At 45.0% G+C, this 20,540-nt stretch overlaps 1 protein-coding gene across 1 annotated transcript in view; it reads left to right on the top strand.

The window, feature by feature from the left end:
• Positions 1 to 9,812: 9,812 nt before the first annotated feature.
• Positions 9,813 to 20,540, top strand: part of SRRM4 (serine/arginine repetitive matrix 4) — a 144,741-nt gene continuing 134,013 nt past the window's right edge. The window contains exon 1 of the mRNA XM_069497417.1: positions 9,813 to 9,943. Coding sequence (XP_069353518.1) covers positions 9,813 to 9,943 — 131 coding nt within the window. The remainder of the gene's footprint in view (positions 9,944 to 20,540) is intronic.

Here is a 20,540-nt window from a genome sequence, read left to right on the forward strand (position 1 = left end):
AGGGAGCGTGCTGCTGCCTCTGGCTGCAGAAGATGTGCAGTTGCAGATTCTGCCTCCAAATCTGCCATGTACAGAGGCATATGAACAGCCTTGGTTTTCTCTTCCTTCTCCTCTTTTTTTTCCAAACCAAAGATCAGTTGCCTTTGTATTCTACTTGAAAGCATTCCAGGAGAGAATTCTGTACTCCTTTCAGTAGGAAAGAAGTACCAGACAAGACAAAGCAAGTCACATTCAGAAGTTGCAGCCTATCTTTAAAAGTAGAAGGCATTAGAGACAATATATTAATATAATACAAACACACATCACAACACATACACACACACACACACACACGCACAATAAGACAAGCCATGACAGATAGAAGGATGCTTTTAGACACAAAACTGGATTCTCTCAGGCAAGCTCTCTTTCCACCTTCCTGTTTATAGGAACATAGATTTGTACAATCTCATTTAAATATTACAACAGCTTAGTACAACAGATGAGATGCCTGCTGTGTGTATATGCTGTATACAGGTTGTTTGTTAAGTAAAGGAGCTAAGCTACACACCTCTGCACAAAAAGGCTATAGAGTCAAATGTCAGAAATATCCTCTCTAGCCTTGGACAAGGCAGTTTCAGCTCTTACTCACACATAAGTGATACAATGTATCCAAATGTTAATGGTTTGAACACTGCTTTTAGGATTTCTGTAGCATCTTTGTTCCACTGGTACTCTTATTTACTATTTGCACTTTTAAAAAAGAAATAATTTTGAATGAGAAATATTTCTAAATAGGAGAATAAACCATAAAAATGTTTTAAAAATTTACCTGTGCAGAGAAAGAGAATAGTATAAACAGGACAGGGTGTCCAAACTTGTCCAAATACACGTTTTTGGTAATTTGGCTTTAGAGCCGTGTAAATAGTTTACATAATTGAAGAAATTCAGTTATATTAAAAAAGTAATTCCAAGAATCAAAAGCAAAAGTAAATAAACAAACTTCAGTGTGATTTCATTCCATTTGCTTTAAAACACAGTAATTTGAATATACATCCACATGAGAGGCAAAAAGAAATCTTAAACTGCCTTCAGCAACATATAAGTGTTAGCATAAGTATGGTTGTTCTGAAAAGAAATAAGTAATTATGTTGGTGTCACTAACTCCACCAAATGTGGATTTTTGGCATGTCATAAAGGAGCCACAAATGTAAAATTTACATTTACAATGTAAGGAAAACCTGTAGCCCTTATTTGAGCTAGAAATACAATTAGAAACTCATGATATATTTTTGGTCTTAGAATAAAATTCCCATCACCTTGAGCATTTATCATTTCTCTGTGTTGGGAACATTTCAAATCTTCTCTTCCAGCTCTTTTGAAATATGTAATATAGTGTTGTTTACTATAGTCACCCTGCTATGTTATCGAACATTAGAACTCATTCCTTCTGTCTAACTGTATGTTTGTATCCATTAACCAACCTCTCTTCATCCCCCCGCCCCACACACCATTCCCAGCCTCTGGTAACTATCATTCTACTCTCTACCTCCACGAGATCCACTGTTTTAGTTCCCATATATGAGTGAGAACATACAATATTTGTCTTTCTGTGCCTGGTTTATTTAACGTAACATAATGACCTCCGGTTCCATCTATGTTGCTACAGATGACGGGATTTCAGTCTTAATTATGGCTGAAGAGTATGCATGTATCAAAATGTCACATGCACTCCATAAATAGGTGCAAATACTATGTATTACAAAAAGGAATGAACTACCTACACATGCAACACCTCAAGGGAATTATGCTATGTGGGGAAAAACCCTCAAATGATTACACAATATATGATTCTTATTGATATAACATTCTTGAAATGACAGAATTATAGAGATGGAGAACAGATGAGTAGTTTCTAGGGGGTAGAAACTGGGGAAGGAAGGACAGTGGGTGTGGCTATTAAAGGGTACCATATCTGATCCCTTTGATGAAACTGTTCTTTATCTTGGCTGTTGCAGTGGTCACACAAATGTACATATGTGCTAAAATGTTGTAGAACTTAAAAACAGAAGTACACAAATGAGTGCATATAAAACTGGTGAAATAAATTTCCTAGGTCTGCAGGATACAGAGTCCTAGGAACAATGACCAACTAATCCACAACTAATCCAGCAGTGATGAGAAACTCTGGCACCCGCTAAAAGGAACCATTGATTTTTGGAGAACAGGCTGATTCCAGATCTGGGTCAGGAAATTTATAAGTTGAGCTTGGAACATCTTGACATATTAGAAAGTGAGAAAGCCATTAAAAGGCTTCTAGTTAATATCAAAGGACTCAGGAACCAATAGATAGGCTCTCCTGGCTAAAGATGGGACAATTCAAACATCAGTGAGGATAATAACAGCAATTAGGCCGGGCGCGGTGGCTCACGCCTGTAATCCTAGCACTCTGGGAGGCCGAGGTGGGCGGATCGTTTGAGCTCAGGAGTTCGAGACCAGCCTGAGCAAGAGCGAGACCCCACCTCTACTAAAAATAGAAAGAAATTATATGGACAGCTAAAAATATATATAGAAAAAATTAGCCGGGCATGGTGGCGCATGCCTGTAGTCCCAGCTACTCGGGAGGCTGAGACAGGAGGATCGCTTGAGCTCAGGAGTTTGAGGTTGCTGTGAGCTAGGCTGACGCCACGGCACTCACTCTAGCCTGGGCAACAGGGTGAGACTCTGTCTCAAAAAAAAAAAAAAAAAAAAAACAGCAATTAATTGAAGCACATCAAATTTAGTTAAATCTATGAATTAATCATGAGGATTAAAAACAGCGACAACCAACCAATCAATTCAGTAGTACCCTATAAGGATGCGGTACCCCAGTTCATTATTTTATAAACTAGGAAATAGAGAGAAAGGATCAAGTATTTATTCTGCCTTTTCTACACTAATGGTTCTCTGAGTTACCCAAATAGTTCATGAGAGATATTTCTTTATAGAAGTATTGCAGCTAATACATGAAAAATAAATGGTAGATTAGAATACCACCATACTGCAACCACTAGTAAATGAGGCAATGATCTTCAGTGTCAGCTAGCATCACAAGAAAAGAGAAAACCATACATTATTAACCTCCTGATGGAATTTCTTTTGAAACCTAAATCTGATTAAGCCTCCAGCTCTTACCACCACTTAACAGAAAATAGAAAGTACACAAAAACATGTTATAAATGCCACAGGCATGCAAAATCAGCAAAATACAGACTATGGGAAACTCTACTAGGCAAATGATCAAGTTTCTTATGAAAAATAAAGAAGACAGAGGTGGAACGCTTGCATGTGTGTGGGCGGAGGCTGGAAGGACCTATAGATTAAAGAATGTTTAAGGAGACATATCATCTAACCACAATAAATGGCCTTATTTGAATCCCAATTCAAATCAACAAACCAAGAAACAGTAAACAAACAAAAGACAATTGGGAAAAGTGGACATGGACTGAGTATTTGATGATATTAAGAAATTATTGTTAATTTTGTCTAGTGTGATGATATTGCAGTTATGCTTTTTTTAAAAAAGGAGTTCTCATCTTTTAGAGATGCATCTTGCAGTATTTACAACTGGAATAACACAGTGTCTTGGATTTGCTTCAAAATAGTTTAGAAGTGTGGAAAGTGGGTCAGGGTATAGATGAAACAAAATCGACTGTGTATTGATAATTGTTGAAATTAAACAATGAGTACACAGGGACTCTTTATTCCAGTAAAGGCTTTTGTATATGTTTGAAATTTTACATAATGAAAAAATTTTTTAAAAAGTGACTCTCTTCTTTACTTAACAAATTTACTTAAAGAGGATGTTTTAAAAATAAAAAAAAAACAGTATCACATGTCAATAATGGAAGGTAACTATAAAAATATAATTCAGTGAAAGGAAAGCAATGTTATTACATTCTAGTTGCCCAAGGCTCTAAATCTGAAGTTGCTTTCTTATTGTTGAAAAGCAAGTACTACGACATGTGCTCAAGATAGTTTAAGAAAATCAAAGTGTGGAGACTTACTTCTGGAAGTAACCCAACAGCTAGGAAGATAATTGAAAAAGGAATAAATTTCTCACCTGATGTAACTGTGTTCCAGTGTTATTTAGTTTTCTATCGGCTTGGCTATCATCTAAAAACTGCTTAGGGTGGGGAATATCACTAGAGTTCCAAGGCACCTCACTTTGAGAAGTAATGATATAACATCATTGGCTTTTAAAACTGAGTGTAATAACGGTGATTCTCTCATTTTGCATTTAAAAGGAAAATGAGCCTTATTTAAAAGTAAAATGAGACTCAGGGAGTCTAATTTCATTACATGGAGCACATTCTTCCATCACTATCTCCTCCATTCTGCCGCGATTCTTTTATCACCGTGTTCTCTGGGGTTCAGCCTCTTCCTTGAGTGCACCCAACTCTTTTCCGATGTGCGGTCTTTGCGCATACAGAACTCTTTTCCTGAAATGCAATCTCCCTTCTCCACTCGGCTAATGCCTCGTATGCTTAGTTTAAGCTTAAATGCAACTGTCTCAGAGAGATTTTACCTCTTTACACTCAGACTAGGAAATTTCCCAGTTATCCAATTTCACATCATTTCGCCTCTGAGGTTATGGTTATTTTTTTTTATGATGTTTAACATGACCACCAACACCCCAACTGAACTGTAAGCTCCATGAAAACAGGACCCATTTTTGTCCCTGTCCAAGTGCCACGTATGATACATTCTTGCACATAAATGAATGCCATTTGGGGATATAAAAATCATTTTAGAGGCAGTATATACAAATGTTAAGAGCACAGACTCTGCAAATCAAATTGACTGGGTTTATATGTCAGCTCCACCTTTCACTAGTTGTGTGTCCTTGGACAAGTCACCTCAACTCAGTTTCAGTTTCCTTTTATGTGAAATGTGGTTAATAACAGGATCTAACCCATAGTTATTGTGAGCATTAAATGAGTTAATATTTGTACTTAGAACAATGCCTGGCACTGAGTACTATTATAAGTACTATACAAGCATATATTATTATAGTTACCTATTATTACTATTACACATAGTATAATGTTATGTATCACATACATAGAGTATACATAAAATGTAGTCCTTTTCTCTCATCAGTTCACAGTTAAATGAATATATACTATACCATTAAGCACAGTGTGAATGAATGTTGCATTGCCAGGTGCAATATGTAGGCATAAAATCATGCCTTATTGCCTATAGGCTGGGGTGATATGCACATTAGTCTAGCTATATATTGTATCTGCAATCCACTCATTACACCAGCATTTATGGAACTCCTACTATGTGCCAATCTTATACTAGATATTGATGACCCAAATAAGAAATAGACATAGTCTGTCCTTTCAAGAATCTCACAACCAATATTATGAAAAATAACTCTAAACAAATTAGAAAATATACCCATGGATCAGAGGAGGCCCAAGAGAGGGCAAGATTTTATTATGAGTGTAAGAGGGATCAGATAAGATTTCTGAGATGATATGATTATGAAGTGTTGAGGAATGAATAAGAGTTTTTCGGGAGACTATAGAGGCCAGAGGAGATTGTTTTCAATGATTCAGAGAGAGTCATGAAATAGAATGGGGTATGCGGAGGTACTATGAGCAATCTGGAATGACTGCAGTGTGAAGTTCAAGGACAGAGGCAGAAAGGAAGCACGAGATCACAAGAGCCTTGTGGGTGATGCAGAGGAGTTAGGCAGTTATCCTACTAATTTGGGGGAATCAGGAAAAGGTTTTCAGCAGAAGAAAGTTGTGAATAGGCCTGAAATTTGAGGGAAAAAATTCCCTAGCAAGAGTAAGTATGGAGGATGGGTAAGCAGAAGTCTAATTCTTGCAGCAGGGAGGCCAATTCAGTGGCTGGTACAATTGCACTGGGGAGGAATGGTCTCTTTATTCAGGTCTTGATGTTGAATAGCTCCCTCCTTCTCCCCCAATGGAGATTCTTCAGCTTGGTTTCCTTCAACAAAATCAATATGGTAGTCTTGGAGATTCATGTCCTGTCCTGCCAACTATTAATACACATAATACTACTGCATATAATATACATACATGATAATACATAATAACATTAATACATATAAAATACCAGGATGCTATATCAGGGCAATATCAGACAATTACTTTTTGCCATTCCCCCAGGAAGAAGGTGGAGGCTCTGCAAATAGCATCCTTGGTAGCATAAATAGGTACACAGACTAATGGGCAGTTGTAGATATGAACACAACCTATATCCTATGGCTAGTAGTCAATGTAGCCTAGCCTTTAGAGGCAGCCATATCTGGGTTTGAAACCAGACTCCACTACTTGCTAGCTATGCAATTCTGGGCAAGTAATTCTACCACTCTGAGACTCAGTTTCCAAATCTGCAAAATTCAGACAATGATCGTTTCTTTCTCATAGGGTTCTTATGAGGATTAAATGAGATAATGTTTATCAAGGGTTTAGCCCACATGGTGACTAGAACATAGAACATAGTAACATATACTTGATAAGTGTAGCTAGTATTATTATTATCTGAGACAGCAATGAACACATTTGTCTTGTAGAATCTTGGGAACTATGCAACCGGGGAATAATGCTTGCTGGTTTATACATGTTAGTCCAGGGATATTTGAAGTAGTGTATATCTATGTTCTAGAAGACGGAAAGCACAATAAACAGCAGAGGTGGGATTCAGATTAGACACAAGGTAGAACTTTCAAGAAGTGAATATTGATAAACCTTGAGTAATATAATTGTATTCTTCCCCCATATGTCTGTATGAAGAAATCCAGAATCTTATAATCTGAATGGTTTAGCAAGATCTTGTTTAAAGGCAAAAAGACAGATGAATTGGTCTCATTATCATATTTCCCATCATCTCAGTAATTGTTTGAATCTTTCACTGTTCACTGGACTTTCAGAAATGGTTATAGACTGTTAAGTTTCCTGATGTCCCTTGATGCTGGTGGATAATAATTAGTCCCCTTGTACTCAGAGAAATATTGGACACAGAAAGATGAAGGGATTTACCCAAGGTAACGCAGTAATTTTACTGAGATGGGATCTGAACTGCCTCAGGAGGAGGGGTAGCTATTTCTCTGGGCTGGAGGTACTGCCTCTTTCCATCCCTAGGAATTCCCATAAGAATCTCTTCAGCTCCAATCTAGAGTGCCTGGGTTGACAAACCCTGGAATCACTTCTCCCTGCTCTTCCCTTTTCCAAATGAAAGAATAATACCAATCAGTAGAGAAGCACCCTCTAGATATGGGTGTCAAATTCATTCTATCTGAAATGCCACCTCCAACCAATTAGTAGTGGCCATCTGGAAGGCTGTGTTGAGAAGGATTCTGAGGGTCGGTCCCAGAAAGAGTGTTGTGATGGACTAGTGATATCTGCCATCAGTATAATACAGAGGGTAACCAGCAATTGTGCCATACATTTGTATTCACTAATCAGCATGTTGACAGGGCTTAGTTTATGGGATGGGCTGCTGTAGGATTCAAAAAAGGCAGTGATGTGCAAAGAGTGCTTTATCAACGTTCTAGGAATTACGAACAGGAACACAGCTGGGAGATGTTGATTGATCTTGTGGGGGTAGGATCCCTCCCACCACTCCCCTGCAAGTGACTCAGTTCATACCCCCAATGTCAAGACTAAGGATAGTTTTAAATATCCCAGGCTACTGAAGGAGTCAGCTCTGGGTTGCATTTAGAATGGCAGCAACTTCAGAGTGGGAAATAGGCCTTACAGCAATGGGCGAAGAGGGGATATTTGGCGCAGAGTGAGGGGGAGAGGGAGGGAAGGGGCTCTCCTGGTCTCCACTTCCCCCCATTTCCAAGCATCCCAGCAGCCCTGGCCCCACCTCCCGGCTGCTGCAACCCACTTAAGCAGCCAGCAAGTGCATCTCTAGCCGTTGGCCAGAAGGGGTCACTGCAGAGCGAGCAGCACTCTCAGGCGTTCGCCCAAGCGGGCACCGGATCACGGAACACACACAAACCCAATCTTGTACTTTTTCGTACGGATACGCATTTACTCCAGGGTCCTTTCTTCTATTGCCCCATCTTGTTCTCTCTATCCTCCTTTTCCCCTTCGCCTCCTATTTAACTCCTGTTACCTGTCAAAGAATTTCTGAAGTTCACATTGGTACCCCCATTCTCCTGCCCTCCGCCCCCATCCCCGTCCCCATCATTGGGTCCCCACGGCCATAGCATCAGGAAGAAGCACTGGTTTACTCCTGCGGTGGCTGGGCCCCGGTGCCAGGTGTTTGGAGGCCTTGAAGACTCAGCGAGGAGGCCTCCTTCCAGGAAGCTCTAGGCTGGGACGCGGAGGGAGGAGGGTCGGGGTGGAGGGAGTAGCAACTCTGCCGAGATTAAAGGGCTCCGACAGCGATGGGCTCAGGGGTCCCGCAACGCTTTCTTTTCCTTAATGAAAACCCTGGGGGAATACAAGAGAGATTCTGCCCAGATCCTCTGTCTGGGGGTCACTGGGCATCCTAAACCTCCACCTGCTGGGGTTACGGCTGAACTGCGAGGGGGTAGAAGTGGAGGGGAGACCCCAAAGTAACCATCCCCTTGTAATGCTCAGATTTCCCCCTCAAACCCTCCCCCTAAGCGCTTTCTTTTCCCAAACGTACTCCTTTCCCCGAGACAAGCTGCGTTAGGAGAAGTGTCTGTGGACTAATTCCCCGGGAGTGGGGAGGGGTGGCGTGGGGTGGGAGGGGCACCCTTTCCTTTGGACGGTTCGGCAGCGAGGACGTCGGGCAGGCTGGCTGTGAGACACAAAAGAGAGATCCTCCACCGCGCCGCATGCACAGATGTGACGCTGCGCCCCTTCGCGGGCGGGGTCTCGGCTGGCAGATGGCGAGAAGCCCAATTGGTGACGGATTGTCCATCAAATGGCACTTGCTGGGTGGTGGGGATCTCGCGGCCCCCAGGCGCTAGGAGGAACGCAGGGGACCCTCTTTGCTGGCCTGAGCAGTCCCTCCCAGAAGTGAGGGGCGGGGACGGCCGGCTTGGGCGGATGGGTTAAGTTTTTTACTTCCTCCCTCAGTAGATCTGCCACCAGACCTGTGAAGCGGCTGGGAGGGGATGTGGCCAGGCCCCAAGGACACGCCAGACAGGGGTTGAGGGGGAAGGCCCGCGACGATGGGAGAGGAGAGAGGGCCAGGCAGCGGGATCTCCTGCCTGGGTCCGATCGGGGCGCCAGGATTGCTTCTCAGTGGGGTCAGCGCTGCAACTCGGTCGCCGCGGGGCCCTGGTGACAGGCGCACGCCCCGCCCTTTCTCCTCCCAAGACCTGCGGGCTTTTGTTATGCAGATGGCGGCGGGAGGCTGAGCCCGAAGAGGAGGGGGTTGGTGGGGAGGAGAGACGGAGGGGTGGGGGGAGGAAAGTGCAGCTCGCGCGACCAGCCTCCTTTTCCAACGTCACATTGTGCGAGAGACAAAACCCGGGCGCGCCGGAGCTCACACGCGCACGCACACACAGACGACCCTGTCGCCTCTTCTCTCCCGGCGCCGCCGAGAAAGCCGGTCCTCCCTTCGCTGCCGGGGGCGCAGAGGCTCAGCAAGCTCGGAGCGCAGCCCGGAGCCCACCCAGCGGGCGAAGGAAGCCGGCGCACAAGCCTTCTTTCTCCGCCGCCTGCCCGGGCTGAGACGTCCCATCCCCCGCCCTGAACTCCGATCTCTCCCACCCCACCCCTCTGGGTCTCACGCGGACAGAGCCCGGGCCGGGTGCGCCCCGGTTTGGAGTCCACGTTTCAGCACTTCGGACAGCGCCCGGGCGCCCCGGCCCCTTTGGGTTGGCGATGGCGAGCGTTCAGCAAGGCGAGAAGCAGCTTTTTGAGAAGTTCTGGCGAGGAACCTTCAAAGCGGTGGCCACCCCGCGTCCCGAGAGCATCATTGTCGCCAGTATAACGGCCCGCAAGCCGCTGCCAAGGTAATGACCCCTTTCTTAAAAGGGGAGACCCTGAAAACCCCCCTTTCTGGTCTGTGTCCCAGCGCCCCGAGGGGTGGATGCAGGCAGCTGGGCCAGGGGGCCTGTCTTTCCTCGTCACTACTCGGCATCTCCCGCTGGAACATGGGAACTAATTGCTTGTGCGAGGTGGAAGATGGTGAGAGGGGACAGGGATTTGGGGGGAGAGCAACGCTCAGTGGAACCCATAGCTCCTATTCAAGACGTTTTGCTTTCTTGGGGTGGGCGGTGCAGGTGGGGTGCGACTTGACTGAGAAACTTTTCTTGGTATTACAGAGCTCGGAGGGCAGGGGTCAAAGGAATGGTGGATTTGAGGTGGTGGGGGGCTGCTGTAAAGAGACAGAAGATGAAGATTGAACCAACTCAAGCAGTGTTCGGAGATAGCAATTCATTTCTATCCTCAGCTCAGAAACTAGCAAGCTCCGAACATTTTTGACAAAAGCCCATATGCTGTTCCCTCAAATACACCCAAAACAGCACCCTCCTCCACACCTTACTGGCTGCTGCTACTGCTGCTGCTGCTGCTGAATTCTCTCCTCTCCAGCATCCAAAACCAGGACTCTAAGCCCAAGAGTCAGGGAGGAGCCTTCCAAGATCACGAAGATGATCTTGGAAGAGTTTTATTTGATGTTTTTCCCAAAGAGACTGATTGCTTTGAACTCAGGGATGAGAAGAGATCTTTGGATGGTGGTAGACACAGTGTTGACAGAGAGGAGAATGAAGAAGAAATGAAAGAAAGGCAGAAGGGGGGGGGAAGGATGTGGAGGAAGAGGAGGTTGGGGGGCATGGAAGCATTCCAAGACAGAAAAAATCCAATTCTTTCTGTAAATCATTCGATTTAGAGGAGTTTGAGAATGAAAACAAGAAGCCTGTGCCCTCTGTCAGGGAAAATCAAGGCAGTCTGAAAACTCATCTTTTGATGGTGTTGGATGAGTGGTTTGGTGGGAGAAACGAAAGAAGTAGAACACGGGGACCACTTGGAGGATTTATTAGTCCTGGCAGGCTGCATTCAGGAGCAGATTGAAAACATGTCTGCGAAAGTGCTTCGGACAGAATGACTGCCTGTTCTGGCACAACTGAATCTGAACTTTCCAGTGGGTGTGGGCTGGGAGACTGATGGGGAATCATGGCTGAAGAATGAAACCCAGACTGCAGAACTTTTCTCTACACAGTCTGCTAGAGGATCATACAGGTCTTTAGAAAAAGGTGCGTCCCGTGTTGGGAATGGGTGGACAAGCGGACATCCTGGGGCATTAGCGTGTAGCAGGCTGCAAACAGCAGCAGCAACAGCCAGTATTTGTGGATAGGAGGGAGGGGACACCCACTGACACAGGCTGGAGAAGGGGAACAATAACACCAAAGCCATTAAAAGCTGATGCTTCTCTGCTTGGAAGGAGGTTCTTTGTAGAGAGTTTTGACGTCAGCGGTTTTCTCTTCCTGGGTTTCTGCTCTCTGTTCCACCTTTGGAGTACACCCTACTGTTGCCAAATCAGGTGCTGCACTGGCCAAAGAAAATGCCCTTGTGGAAAGAACTAGAGGAAATGCTGGAAACTGGAAGTGTGGCATTTGGTCCAGAGTCTTCCACCTATTTTAGGGGTACAGGGAGAGAGAGGCAGATTCCTGGTGGTGTTTTGATTCAGAAAAGCATGCCTGATGTCCACCTCGCTTGGGACTTTCACCCTTTGTCTGTCTGTCTGTTACTGTCATACCCTTTTCTTGGTCATACTCTCAATTATATGAAATGTCCACAAGGTCTCTCAACCTTCATGTTTTCTGCAGCTTTGTGCTAATTCTAATTTAATCTGTCTGAGACTTTTACAATAGCTCTCCCTCCACCCCAGTATCATTTCACTCTCGGTGCCTTTTAATGTCACGTGTCTCCTTCCCCCCTGGAAACAGCCCCTGGGGTGAAATTCTGAGCCATAAGCCCTCAATTCATGTCATGCTAGGAGAATCCTGTTTAATACTTCTGTAATAGGCGTGGCTTCTCTGTAGAATAGATTCCAGTTTTATAGCTGTTACTCCTGGTTTGGGTAGAGAGTGAGAAGAGAACATTTATATCCAAGTCTTCAGGGAAGGCTGGGTTTGACTTGTCTTTGAGCAGACTGGCTGTAAAACCTGAATCATTCCCATTCTCACCCAAGCCAGACACATCCAGTGATAGTCGATTTCTACTTCCTTGTCAATGTTCTGTATTTACTTAAGGGTGAAAGTGTCACGTTTCCAAATCAAGTTCTTAGGAGGAAAAGGGCAGAGACATTGGCACATCGGCTGGGTTCCAGTGGCTTCCTCTAGAGGCAATCTGGGGACTGGGTCTCATCAGAAATGTTGTTTAGTTCCATGAGTCAAACCCAGATCACAGTCAGCAGATGAGCACAAGTGTCTGTCTGCAGGGAGATGGGGGAGGGAATGGGTGAACCAATCGTCAGTCCTGTTGGTTACACACTCAATATTTGTTTATAGATGAGGGCTGCCCCCCTGAATGAACTTCCTCAGGATATTTTAAGTGTATCTCTGAAGATAATTTAGTACCACGATAGACGCACGCATTCAATTCGTTGATTTCACAGCAGTAGGCATACATCATACAGCAATCCGAGCAACCCCCTTCAGTTCCTGGCCCCCCACCGTGAGGCATACTTGATGAGGCAATAGCTTTATAATGTATCAAATTGCAAGCAGATGTCTGACTCAAATGTCAGAGCAGTATAGTAGAGTGGGAGGCCGTATATCATAGTGGTTAAGAGCTCAGACTTGAGCATAAGGCAACCTGGATTCCTGTCCTGCTTCTGTCGTGACTAGCAGTGTACCCTGAACAGGTGGCTATACTTCACCGAGCCTGTTCGTCAGCTTGCAAATAGAAACAATAACAGTAGCGACCTCAGACAGTGGCTTGTGAGGATCGAGTCAGGTAGAGCACACCCTGCCGTGTATGGTGCCCCGTGTTTGTTTATTACATATTAGCTCTATAATAAAGCCTAGAATGGCCAAAAGGAAGTCAATAATTCCTTAGTATTGTGTTCTCTGTGCCTACCCATCTCTCCCCGAAACAGTACTGGCAATAAAAACTGTGGGATTTCAACTCCTGACGGGCAACTACCTTGACATGAAATTAACACACGCGAAGTGGGGTAGGGAGTGGTCCCATAATTCCTATCTCTGAGGGAAGGTTAACTGCTTTCTGATCGGAATGAATTATCTGGATTCAGAATTGATTGGTATAATATTGTTACGGAGCATTCTTTTGGTTTGTAGAGGGAAGGCTACTTACTGCCAGTCTAAAGAAAGCTTGAACTCCTTGAAAAACATCACAATTGTAATTGTGTAAGTTTCACCAAATCTACAGCAACTATATAATTTATGTTCATATCAAGAGGTCTTTGAGAATGAAAGAGGGTGCTGTTAGTAATTATTCCAGGATGGAAAATCTACCGGGAATTATCCCAGGCAAACCAGGCTACAGGGTTGCCATATTCAATCCTCATCCTATATCAACATGGGAGGGAGCAAACATGAATTAATAAGGCACCTGAAGTGTACAGAGACCCCTCCTTTTATCTTCACCAAAGAAGGGTATATAGTCATTTCGCCTGGCATTAACTTCATTCTCTTTGTTAATTTCTCAGTCTAGAAAGTTTGCACCTAAGAAGTTTCCGTGCAGGGAAAACCTAGTGTTTGAGGCCAGTTCAAACCACAGGATGAATACTTACAGCTAAGGACTTAATGAACATGTAAAAATCATTTGAAATTAGCATATCAATGGTGTGTAAATACGTGAGTGTTAGTACAGGGCTAGCAAAGAGGTTTCCTTAAATAGAGTACACATTCCCTTAACAATTCTTTTAGCAAACTATTAATTTTCTTCGAAAAATCCTCTCTATGCAGAACAGTCCAGAAGCAGACTTCAGCCCAGTCCTGTCCAAAGGATCATAAATTCCAAACTATTGAAGATTTTACTGCATAAAGGAAAAGATAGCCAAATTGAAAAAAAAAAAAAAAAACTGCTTTTGAACCATTTAATTCAAGACTCCCCTCAGTGCCAAGAGATCAGTTAGCACATTTGTGCTGACTCGGTCCTAGGGAGCTGGGTGAGGGAGAGGCTGTTGGGAGGAGATTTTCTGGCAGCCCATGGTGGTTAAGAGCCAATGTGCTGAGGGTCACAGAGACTGCCTGCCCTGGGGATGAATGAGCACTTTTCTCTGGAAGGGAGTGTTATTGTTTGGGTCAAACCGTTCTCCTTGTGAAAGGTGAAATTTGTTGAATGGGGTACAGGGGTCAGTACAGGGGTCATTTCTGACATTCTGCCGTGTTCATTTTGCAAATGCGCTATCTTGGAAAACGAGGCTGAAGATGCTCAATGAACCTCAGATGCATTAATTGAATGGGTGCACGTGGTCCAAACCCAGCAACAGATTAGCTTTCTCCCAGCCCCACCTCCAATTCTGACACCCTGGGAATTCTGATCAACGCGACCCGAAAGACACACACACATACTGCAAATAGATGTGACTCTCCCTAGTGTCAGAATGAGGCTTCCCAGATAGAGACATCTGTCTGGCTGAACGAGGAGACATGTTAGCCAGTACGGGGGCAGGAGGTTGAACTAAATGCCACCTGGAAGTGCTTTCCAGGCCTGTGAGTCTCTGTCACCTCCACCCCTGCTTCAGGCCAACAAGAAGGAGGAACATCCCTAAAATGCTAACTCCTGTAATGGGGAAGGAAGCCCGGGTCGGGGTCCCGTGCCTTCTGCTCCGTGAGCACTTCAGGCATGCCACAGGGGTGCAATACATTTTAAAAATATCCTTTTTATTTTTATTTTTTCCCAGAGTGGCTGGATTTACCTTGCTTTGAGGTGGAAGAATTCGCAGGGGCTTAGCAAAACCGGGAACTCTTTACTGGCTTGTTACTAAGACTTTCTCCGAGGTGTGAGAAAATATTTCTGAGATGGAAGAAGTAGAGTGATGAAGAGAGTCTGGGCTCCAAAGTCAGATCCATCCAGGCTCAAATCCTGCTTTGTCACTTCCTAGCTGTGGGATCTGCTAGTCACCTCACTTCTTTGTACCTCGGCCTCCCCATCTGTGGAATATTCCTATCACCGGGTTGTAGTGAGGCGTGAACGAGATAATTCATACAGAGAGCGTGGCACAGTGCCTGGTCCAGACCAAGACCTCCATAAAGTAGATGTTGTCATTATGCCAGGGGCTGCCCCGATGAGACGCAGAGGGCAAGGGACACTAAACCCCGTAGCACCTGGGCTGGGATTGTTCAGCAGTGATGCTCAGCTTCCTTGGATTTGCCTCTTGACTACTCCAATGCTCTGTATTCATTTTTGGATGTGGTTTTTGGGTTCCCTAAAGAGACACTGGAGATCTGTACAGCTGTTTAAAAAAAAAATCTGTCAGACCCCAGGGGCAAACTGATCAAAAGAAACGTTTTCTTTTACTGTTTGCAAATGCTCACTGGCTATGTGACTTTTGGCGAGTGACTCGACCCTCTTAATCTTGGTTTCCTCATCCATAAAATGGGGCTAATAATAGCAGCCACCTCCAAGAGCTGTTATGAGGACTGAATGAGCTAATTTATGAAAAGTGCTATTTGGCACAGAGTAAGGGCCCCATCAACATTGGCTCTTACTATTAATAATAAATTATGGTTTTTATTATTACTACATGCCAGATCCATCGGGGAGAAAAAGATGAATCAAAGGCAGTCTCTCCCTTTGAAGACCTCAGGGTTTAGCGGCAGAGGGAGACACAATACCAGTACGTACGATGTGAGGCAGACGGTCTTAAGTACTAAAAAGTGGGTAGGAATAAAGACAGGAGAGTGTGGAAAAACAGAGGAAGAAGAGACCCTCAGTGAGGCCTGGAGTCCCTTGCTTATGGTCGTACAGTTTCCCTTAGTTATCTGATCTGTAAAATGGGGATTATTCTTTTATTTCATCTATTTTACCTATGAATACAAGGAATGATCAGAACAAACAAGTCTTTCACCCCTAGTAGGATCTCAAAGACCATATCTTTTCCCAGGAGAAAAAGCAGTTTAACTCTCTGGAGGGAGCATTACCTGCTGGGGAACAGTCCGTGCTAACGAAGGGGAGCTGTGGAAGGGAACTGCCCATATAACATCAAATTCCCAACTCCCCTGCCATTGGCTCAAGGACGAAGTCTTTGGCGTGGGCCATTAGGTTTCTTGTCCTTCACGGACTAGCTCTGGCTCATAAGCAATCTGGTTTGCCTTCCTCAAGCAACTACTGGTGATGGGGGGAGTGTAGTGGGCCCACATATATTGAAAATAAAATCGATCACGGGGGACAGAATGCACAAAATGGAATTTTTTAGCCATGTATGGCTAAAAAAAATAAGTTTTACTTTCATTCATGTATTCATTCATTCACTCCTTTGACGTTTTTTGTTGAGATACTACTCAATATAACAGCAAACAACCAACAACAAGGCCCTGTTCCTATGGAGGAGAAAGATGATAAATGAAGAACCAAATATATAAGATCTGGTGGCAACAAGTGCTGTACAGAATAAAGGAATAGAGGGTGAGGGAAGGAGCTGCTTTGCCAGATGGAGTGCCCAGGGACCTGGATGAAGGTAGGCAGCGAGCTGTGAGGCTAAGTGGGGGAAATGTGTTTGAGGCAGAGGGAGCAGCACGTGCAAAGGCCCTGAGGTGTAAATACGCTTGGTGTATTTGAGGAATAGCAAGGATGTCAGTGTGGCTGGATCAGAGTGAGTGAGGGGGAGAAGTAGCAGGAGATGACTCCCAAGATACAGGCAGGAAACTGATCAAATGGGGCCTCATAAGCCAAGTAAGGACTTCTTAGGCCCTCAGCTCACAGGCTAGGGGCAGGAGGTGGTCCCGGGGGGTGGGGTTCGTGCCTTCATAGACAGGGTCTCGGGTCTGATCTGCTTCTCTTGTTTCTTCTTCCCTGACTCTGCTGCAGCCAGGAATGACTTTGAACAGCAGTGCCAGAAGCTTAACTGTGTCCTTCCATGTGTTATGGACAAGCGTGAAATTTACAGTCTCTCTGATTGTGATCAATCAGATTAGGAAATTGAAAACGACACTGTTTAGACTTTCAAATAGCAATGATAAATTTTGTTCCCACAGTGGCGAGGGTTTGTTCTCTCTCTCAGATCCATACACGTAAACCTAGGGCTTGCACCTGGCAGCCCCTTGCACTGCGCACCCTTGAAGCTACAGTCTGCTCTTGATCTCTCTGTCTCTCTGTCTCTGTCTCTGTCTCTCTCACCCCCCTCTCCCCCCTCCGTTTGAAATTTCGCTGAGGGAGCTCCCATATGCCACAGCCTGTGTGCGAAGCTCCGTGAAATAAAACACTGAATTAAGATGTCATAGAGACAAAGCCAAACCAAATTCAGGAACAATGCAGAGCCCTAAAACAGTCATTAAGTAATTCACGTCTACATGTGTCTGTTCAAAACAAATATTAAGAACCTCTGGACGCAAATGTTTCTCATCCGGAGAATCCCCTAGTTGCTGGATTCCCAGGGCTTAGATCCCGCTGACAGCTTTGCTGAGCAGAGACACCAATGGATCGCCGTTCTCTGGCTTCATTAAAAGTTAAGCTCCAGCAGGCGAGCTGGAATTTTATAAGGCAGTTATCACTCTGCAGAAAGAGAGGCCTGAAGTGTGCATCTTCATGGTGTGTGTGTGCGCACTCACTGGTGGTGGGAATGTGTGTGCAGAGCTCCTTGTGTTACTGTGTGCCTAGCCCCGTGCTAAACACCTTTCACGTGTTATCTAGTTCTGCCCTCCACATAACTCCAGGAGAGAGGTATCTTCAAGACCCTACTTTATAGATAGGGAAACTGAGGCTCTGGGAGTAGAAGGGACCTGCTCAAGAGCACATGGCTGGTAAGAGTCAGAACTGGGTTGAGAACCCAGAGCTCTTAACTGGTGTGTTTGTAGTGTAGTACGCTTTGCAGAGGAGGAAAACAGATCAGGAAGGTGACATGTGGTTTGTCCAAGGTCACACAGTTTGTAAGAGATGAAACCAGGAACTGAACTCAGGTCTGCCCCATTGCAAGGATGTTCTTCTCCACCGGCTGTACTTCCTGACACCGTCTGGAGTCTTGGGTGTTTTGGTTGTGTTTTGGTCATCTTGTTTTATGTTCAATCAGCTTAGGTGATCGCCATTGTTTTAACTCTATCTCATGCCCCTCACAGCAATACCACCTTCCTTTTCCTCTTCTTCATATCCATTCTCCACGTAGAGCCAGGAGGACCTCTTTGAAAAGCAAGTCAGACCTTGGAAATCCTCTCTCCCCCACCTAAAGACCTCCATTGCTTTCCCATGATTTTTTGTAATAGGATACAGAGTCAACTCCTTGTAGAGGACTGTCAGTCTCCTTATGGTCCAGTTTCTGACAACCTCCCTGAAATCATTTATAAAACACTACCCTTCACTCTTTCTGCTCTAGCTACATCCTATTCCTTTTAGTTACTCAAATTTCCCATGTTCCTTCCTGCCCCAGGGCCTTTGCATGGGCTGGAAAAAAGCTCTCTCTATATAGACTAGTACCTAATTTATACCTACTCCACTTTCAGGTCTCAGCTCCCATGCTGTTTCCTCAGGGACTCTTTCCACAATGCTACAGGCATTACACTCTTCATTACAGACATTCCTCCCTTATCACTGTTCTCAACGCATTTGTAATTTTGTATTGATTTGTGCAATCGTTGGTTCAAGCATACCTCTCCTAATAGACTAAGCATCGTGAGGAGAGGAACTGTGGCTGTGTGCTCACTGTTGTGTCTCTTTCCCCTGATACGTGGCAGGGGGCCAAACAAATGTTGGTTGAATGCATGAATTGTAGCACTCTCCCCTCGTCTAATCACTTTCATGCTTAGTAGTCTGAACCATATGGAATTGCCGATATTCAAACACAGCTATGTTATTTCCTCTGATTCACAGGAGAACCATTTGAACCACTGTGCCTGCCTCATTCCTTACGATATCCCAGCACCTAGTACAGTGGCCCATAGTTGGTGATCTTTAAATAGTTGTTGAATAAATTACTAACGAGGACAATACAGCCATGAGCACATTGTACAGATGAGGAAACTCGGAGGCCTCCAGGGTACAGCATTGGAACTGTAGGGCTAACAGGGCCCCAGAGATCATCCAGGCTCCTCATTTTACACGGGAAGGACTGAGGGATATGTTTTATGATGTACATAATATGTTGGAGCAATAGTGTGCATATATAATTTATAAATAAATGCACATATATCAGGGTTTCCTTCTCAATGTTTGTCACTGAGACATGAGATCAAGAAACTTCGGGGCCCACTCATCTAACCTAGTACCTCTTTTTGCAGATGGGGACCGTGAAACTCACATAGGGGAGAGATTTGCCCAAGGTCTATAGCCTGAGTCAGCCTAGGTGAGCTCCGGGTTCAGTGAAGTGGTGTTTGACCAATGTCATGGTTCCTGTTTGGACTTCTCTGCTGCAATCAGGTGACCAGACACTGGCTCTCTCACCACCCGACCCCCCAGCGTGAGATATGCCACCTTGCCCCATCAGGGCCTCCCATGGCACGTGCTGCCTGCTGACTGGTCTGGGGATTCCAGCGAGCTGTCCATCTGCACCCAGCCTGTGCCCAGCAGAGCAGGTGAACAGCTCTGGCTGTTTCTGGGGTCAGATTTCAGAGCTTCCAGCTGATAAGGGGCTTTTGTTCAGCCAGCCTCCTGGCATCCCTTCCACAGCCAGGTGGCAGGTGATTCTGGGGCTCCGCCCACTTCCAGAGGGGGTAAGTGTCTGAGCAGTGGCCCAGGATTTATCACGTGGGTAGTTGTTTGCCGCAAGAATGAGAGGCCTTGACCATTCTAGCACCTTCCAGTGGTCAGCTCTTTATAAACCATCGTCACCTCACTGTGACATTTAGTACAGCCAAGAGGAAAGGGCACCATGAGGGGACCTCCAAAGAACCCAAATAGCCTCTTCACTGTATAGATGGGGGGACCTGGGCACAGAAAGAGCACAGGGCATTCCACGCTGCATCGGAAAGCCAATGTCAGAGCTGTCGTTAAAATATGGACCACCTGACACCCAGTCCCAACACACCCCACGGCTCAGAGTTCCTTGCGGAAGAAAACAGAAAAACCGATTCATTCCCATTCTGCACGTGGACAAATGAGGCTCAGAGATGTGAAATGATTTGCCTGAAATCACAGCATGAAACGATGGTATATCATTATTATCGTTAATATTGTCGCTGTTAAACAATGACTAGCTATCTCATGCAGTCCTCGCAACAGTCAGTACCAGTTTTATGTCCATTTTAAAGATGAAGAAACTGAGGCTCAAGGTCTTATAAAGACTGGAATAAGCCCCAGATCCCTTGACTCCAAGGTCAGTGTCCACATCCCACTGTGGGGCAAAATTTCTGACCCCAAGGGGCTGGGCACTGAGCATGCATGTACCAGGCAAGGGCGGGAATGGCGTGACCAACTCTGGTCCCTGCCCCAGGCTGTGCTGTCAGAGACCCCCATTCAATCCCCTCCTTTCCCTGTGCCCACAGAGCATAC

Source organism: Eulemur rufifrons, chromosome 21 (assembly GCF_041146395.1).
Source record: "Eulemur rufifrons isolate Redbay chromosome 21, OSU_ERuf_1, whole genome shotgun sequence".
Taxonomy (NCBI): Eukaryota; Metazoa; Chordata; class Mammalia; order Primates; family Lemuridae; genus Eulemur; species Eulemur rufifrons.